The sequence below is a fragment of the Eubalaena glacialis genome, chromosome 12, assembly GCF_028564815.1.
Source record: "Eubalaena glacialis isolate mEubGla1 chromosome 12, mEubGla1.1.hap2.+ XY, whole genome shotgun sequence".
Classification (NCBI taxonomy): Eukaryota; Metazoa; Chordata; class Mammalia; order Artiodactyla; family Balaenidae; genus Eubalaena; species Eubalaena glacialis.
In genome coordinates, this window is record NC_083727.1 from 90,219,391 (window position 1) to 90,225,943 (window position 6,553).

Genomic DNA, 6,553 nt, shown 5'->3' on the forward strand with positions numbered 1-6,553 from the left:
AGACAGACAGGCCTTATAAGAAAACAAAGTACTAGAGCAAAAATCTCCATGGACACCATGGGTGGAGTAGAAAAACCTGAAATGGAATTGACAGATGGCTGGAGGCTAGATATCAACAAGTCCAAGAGTTAAAAACTCCAGTTACCCAGTCATTAGGAGCCACCATAATATCGTGAGATTTACCTTCAGGGACTCAAACAGGTTCCAAGAGTGAATATCAATGTAAAATCCACTCATTCAAGGAGAAGGGAAAAACAACCATTTTGAAATGTGCCAGAGCACTCAGTTATTAATCATTTATCAAGAATCAGGTTTTCCGGTTTCAACAGCATTTTGTCCCTCAGTGCCAGGAAGGATCTTTCCTGGGTCTAGTGTGTCATGTTGGAGGGAAAATACAGATTGTATATCTACTGAGGTCACATTCAAATAACAAGAGATAACACTCAGGAACTTTTTATTTAAAGTCCATATGTTATCAAGATCTTGGACATTGGAGATCATCTGAACTAAATTTTGGGAAAGCTGTCTCTTTAGATACCATCTGCTTCAATTCCAGGAAATTTTTACTTTTAGGTCACTGGATGATGTGCGGGTTCAGTCAAAGTTTACTGAGTTCTTTAAGCGTGCCATGTGAATTAAAGTGTATTCCCTCGGATTCGACAGCACAGGGGTTGGTTAGTGGTACATAGTAGACATCTTTCCAACAAGGTTAAGAAGTCTTTCTGGAGGTGTCTTTTTCAATAGACCAAAACTCCAGGTTTCAAGTGTGCTGCTTAATATCTTTGTCTCCAGAAAGAATGCTGTGAAAAGATTACTCTATCAACACATGTTTACATTTTACAGAAGCAATTAGACTTTTGCAATATTGGAGTATCTCTCCTTTTATCAGTTGTGGGTCAAATGAGTCAGGAGGAAAGTACATTGGGCAACCTGTGACTATCTCAAAAGGGAGCACTTTATGAATTCCAAAGGGGTAGATCTGAGATATAGAAAGACCAATGGCAATAATTTTGGTCAAGGTATTTAGAGGGCCCCTATAAATTCTTCCAACTAAGTCTTAATAATTTTATTGGTGTGTTCAACTAAACTAGGGGATTGACGATGGTAAGCACAGTGAAAGTGTTGTCAAACCAGTGAAAGAGCACAGACTTGTCGAAGTACCTGGCCGGTAAAATGGTTTCCTCAATCACTATAAAGTTGGAGACTGAATTCCCCAGATAGGGATGAACTCTTCCAAAAAGACTTTAGTCACAAAGAGGCAGGAGCTTGCCTTCAAGGGAAAGCCTCAGTCCATTTTGAAAATATATAGACCATGACTAAAACACATTTATATCCATGGGACAGAGGAAGATATATGAAATCCATTTTCCAGACACAAAATTGTCCACTACGCAATTTAAAATGGATGGGACCAGTACAAACAGGCTTTCCTTGGCTGTATTTCAGACAAGTGTGACAAGTGAGGTAGGGCACTTTTCATGGCCTTGTTAACGTTTTCCCACCAATATTAATTCATGAAGACTATTGTTTTGTCAGTAGATCAATGGTTTAATGCATGTACAATGGTGAGGAGTGGGAATTTTAGAGTCTCCAGTAGAACTGGATTGTTATTTGATCCAAACCAGAGCTTTCTTTTTCTATCAAACCAACAATTGTTAAACTTCCAATCTTGTTTTTCCTTTTCAGAGACCAAAACTGGGCTTTTTAGCCAGTTTTTCTAAGTTATCACTTGGAGAAATAGCCAATGATAGGGCTTTGGCTGTGACTGTTTCCTTTAGGGACAGCAGTCCTTGTGGAAATACCAGCAATGTGATTTCCCCTAGTTAACAGAGAGTCAAGTATAAAATGCCCCAGAATCATATTAATAGCTAAAGCAGCAGGCAACAGTATTGCTACAATAATTCTGAACAATTCTGAACATAGTTTTGTTTTTGTTTTTGTTTTGCTGGAAATAAGAGAGCCATGTTGCTTCCACAGCATTCCAAAATCATCAGTTACTTTGAAAGCCTATCCATTATAAATATAAATATTGACGGTTTTGCCACTGGCTTAAGTATGAGCCTGTGTAAGAGTCTATAGTTCAGACTCTTACAATAACCACAGGTAAAGAGGCTGTCTCAACAACATCAAAAGAATTGCAATAGCGTACCCAGCACAATATTTGGCATTGCTACCTTTTAAATAAGAACCATTAGTGAACCATGAAAAGTCAGCATTACCCAAATGAATTTCCTGTAGATCTTGACAAAAAGGGTGTGATCTATCAGCATTATGCAGTTGTGAGGGACTTCTTTGGTGATGGAGGAGAGGTGAGTATTTGGGTTAAGGCCACTATAATGCAAAAGAGTTATGTGAGGAGCAGTCAACAAAAAGACTTCATAGGAGGTGAGGGAGCTGGATGAGAAATGTTAAGTGTGATTGAGAATTCAGGAGAGCTTTTACTTCATGAGACACAAAATAAGTTAAAGGGAATCCCACAAGGGTTTTCTTGGTGGCCTTAACCAAAAGGGCAGTGGCTATAACATCACTAAGGCAAGGGGAATATCACTGGCCCACAGGGTCCAGTTGCTGGCTATAATAACCTATTTATCTATAATGGTCCCTGTGTTTTGGGGTAAGCATCCCAAAGCCATTCCCTTCCTTTTTGTATAAAAAAAGGAAAAATGTAATCTGATAATTGGGAAGCCCAAGAGCAGGTAGGTTCATCAAACTCTCCTGTAAGACCTTAAAATCTATGTCACCTGTTTTTTCCCATAAAGTTGCATCAAGGTTGTTATTGTTCTGTAAACATAGAAAGGTTTGGTCATAAGAGAGAAGTTTGGAATCCAATTTTAGCAACCATCTATAGCCCAGCAAAACCTCACATTTCATGTTTGGTGTTTTGGGAAACTTAGGACACAATGAAGCTTATCTGTATCTAGGTGTAACACTTGTTCTAATATCAGATGCCCTAAATATCAAACCTGGGTTCTGGTAAACTGTAATTTTTCTTTGGTGACCCTATGTCCTTTTAAAGCTAAAAGATTTAGTAAGTGGATGCTGTCTTCCCCTGAGGAGGCTTGAGAAGGAGAGCAAAGAAGAAACTCTTCCACTTATTGCAACTAAGTAGCACCTCTAGGGAACATTATATCATCTAGACAAGCCTTCAGGATTTGTGAGAAATACAAAGGACTCTTAGTAAAACTCTGAAGCATTACTGTCCAGGTGAATATTTTCCCCAAATGAAGGCAAAAATGTATTGGTTAGCTTCGTCAACTAGGATACTAAAGAACATAATCAATTACATCCTTAGGATGGAAATGGATGTTAGTGATATGTGAGGATTTGGAACAAGAGGGTGTCCAGGGATAACAAAGTCGATTGCTTAGAAGTTCTGGACAAAACCTCAACCCTTGGCCCTTAAGTTTTTTTTTTTTTTTTCAAAGCAAAGAAACTTTTATTACTATACCCACACAATTAATGATTAAGTGTCTTGAAGTTTACCCTGGTAGCTTAAGACAATCAAGTATTAGTTTCCATAGAAAACCTGTTTTAACTTCCTAATCCTATTCAAAGGATAAAAGGGAGGGGAAAAACTCAGTATGTGCTTATCACCTGCAACTTCATTTCAAATGCCATTTTTGTCCTTGGGTGAATGTACATAACACTAAGCCATGATCCAGCAACAGTTTTCTATTTGGTTTAACTAGTATCATTTAAAGAGCATAATACAGGATAATGCTTTAACAGCTATATCTTATCTGAGACAAATTTAACTTTAAGATCACGTGACAAGTAATGTACAAATATTCGTTAAGAAATTACCACTCTGTCAATCATCTTAAAGCGTCCACGTAACACACATGGCAATATTTATAACCAGAAACTGCAGTGACTGATAAGTAGATACATTAGTTTGTTAATCTCTACCTGAAAACATGCTTTTTTCATTAAAAAACAAAACCCGAAAAACATAAATCTCGATTTATATGGTTTTACAATCAGGTCTTACTGAAGCAGCACAGACTTCATTTCCTTTCTTGCAGACAATATGCAGGAAGAAGAACCCACAAAGAGCATGCTGGCAATCTGACATATTGTACTATCTGGACTACAAATAAGTCCTGAAATTCATTTGAAGAATGTCAAGGAGTTACGAGAGAGATTATGTAGTGGCCTTGATTTTTATTTTTCTTTACCTAGAATTCTACAAATTCTAAAATTTATCAATTGATGTATCTTTTAAATAAACAGCACCAGTCTTGCCCATTGATACAATTAAAATTTGACTTTCTCAGTTCTTAGTTCACAAGTTTATTATGAAAAACACTGCAGTGCTCTTGTGCAGTAACATCGTCTTACAGGAGGGAGGAAAAAAAAAAACAGTTCTGTTCAAAACAACTCACCAGGATCTGACAGTAACAAAGAACAACATGAGGCTGAGATTTGAGAAGGGGAAATAAACTGAGTGCAGACAAATCATACAATTAAATTAAACAGTATCCCTGAAAATAAACAAAATGATTTCAAAACTCACAAGCAGAGGAGAGGCCTTGGTACTTAATTTTAAAAATGTTCATTAAGCTCCAATGATTGTTTGCTGCTATTCTTATCTACAGTCATGCTGAGTAAAGCTATAGCTAAATGGAAGTTAAATTGTATTCACGAGGTGTTAATGTTTACATCTTATTATCTGCAGTCTCTCAGAGAAAGCAAAGTAACTACAAATAGCGCTATGCCAGAAACTGGTTTCTTGACCAACAATGTCGCTTCAGCATGCAATGAACTGGTTCATTCTAAAGTGGTCATGGCTGTTGATGACAAGAGGCTTTGTATTTTTATATGGCACATCTTTTTGGTCCGTGTGAAAACAAGTTTTTTTGAATGTTAACTATTCTCTGACACTTTGTGGAGTTACTGTTGCTCTTCCCATTTCCATTAGGTCAAAATATGGTTCATGGCAATACTGTACAAGTTTAAAATTTCGTTACAGGAAGTAGTCTGGGGTACGACGAGTAACATGTGGCTCGCCTCTGCGAGGTGCTGGGTCAAACTGCAAGAAAGAGTATTTTAGAGTATCATCAAGTTCCATGATTGCAGCTTGGTTACCGCAACGATAACAACAGTTTGGAGCACTGAAAATCGTTACTACATTTCGGTCATGGCACCAGTTATATCCCTCCATCACCAGCTGATGAGCTCTAGACACCAACGTGAGGCCATTGGCATGATTAAATGTCTCAGAAATATCTTGCCCAAAGGTGTAACCAGCTCCTCGAGGAGATATACCCCAGCCTCCACGGTCATCTGGATCTGACCATAGCAAGTCACACATTGGACCCTCATGGGGAACTTCTTGTAGGCGATCAAGTGCTCTGATGTGATCCAGTGTATCCATGGATGGTGAGAGGCCACCATGTAGACAGAAGATCTGCCCATCCACCAAGGCAGTGAGAGGAAGATAGTCAAAAAGATCTGTAAAATATTTCCAAACATTTGCATTTCCATACTTCCGTAAACACTCATCATAGAAACCATATACTTGTGTGATCTGTCTGCTCTCATGATTTCCTCGAAGAATGGTGATGCGTTCACGGTAACGAACCTTAAGAGCTACAAGCAGAGTAACTGTTTCAACTGAATAATATCCTCTGTCAACATAATCTCCCATAAACAAGTAATTTGTATCTGGTGATTTGCCACCAATTCTAAACAGTTCCATGAGATCATGAAATTGCCCATGCACATCTCCACAGACAGTGACTGGACATCGAACTTCTTGCACATTGGATTCTTTTGTCAGGATTTCTTTAGCCTTCTCGCAGAGGCTCTTGACCTGGGACTCGGACAGCTGCTTGCACTCGTTCAGCTGCTCGACCCACTGGTCCAGCTCCTTGGGGAATACCTTCTCGTCCATGATGCCACCCGCCCGAACCGGCTGCCGCTCCGCGCTCCTCCCGCGCCGCCGCCCGCACACGGGCCACACGCACACGCCGCCGCCGGTTCCCGGGGTACTTGTGCGGGTACTGGCGGTTGCTCGGCGCTAGCGCTGGCCCGCTGGCTCGCCCCCCCGTGCTCGGCCACCGGCCGCGGCCGTCCTCCGCTCACTCTAGCCCCGGAGCTCTGCTCTCTGTAATCGCCCTTAAGTTTTTTAAGTGGCAAAATAGGAGTATTACAGGGAATAATACAAGGGATAAAGAGGCCTTGAGCCTTATACTCTTCTAGTATGGGCTTTATGCCTTAAAGGGTTTCTTTACCTATAGGATATTGATAATTCTGGGAAGAGATTTTGAGGAATCTACCTAAATCTTGATGGGAGGCGTGCTGTAAATTTTGCCAATATCAGTCGGTGAGTTTGCCCATAAGTAGCATGGTAGCTGATTCAATAGGGACAAATGATCACTGTTTCCAGAATCAGCTCTAGTACCATCAGGAGACGGAGGAAATAAATTGCTAAAGGTCATTTAATTCATCTGATTGGTTACTTTAATGACTGCTGTCAAGTTCTAGAATTATTTTTCCCTTTGGAAGAAAGAAATTCCAGCATGATACTTCTCTAAGAAGTCTCAGTCTA

The 6,553-nt window shown here is 39.7% G+C and overlaps 1 protein-coding gene across 1 annotated transcript; it reads right to left on the minus strand.

The window, feature by feature from the left end:
* Positions 1–4,529: 4,529 nt before the first annotated feature.
* Positions 4,530–6,067, minus strand: LOC133101962 (serine/threonine-protein phosphatase 2A catalytic subunit alpha isoform-like). The gene has a single exon (XM_061206833.1). It carries the CDS (start codon positions 5,894–5,896, stop codon positions 4,967–4,969), a length of 930 nt encoding a protein of 309 aa, XP_061062816.1. The 5' UTR covers positions 5,897–6,067; the 3' UTR covers positions 4,530–4,966.
* Positions 6,068–6,553: the final 486 nt, after the last annotated feature.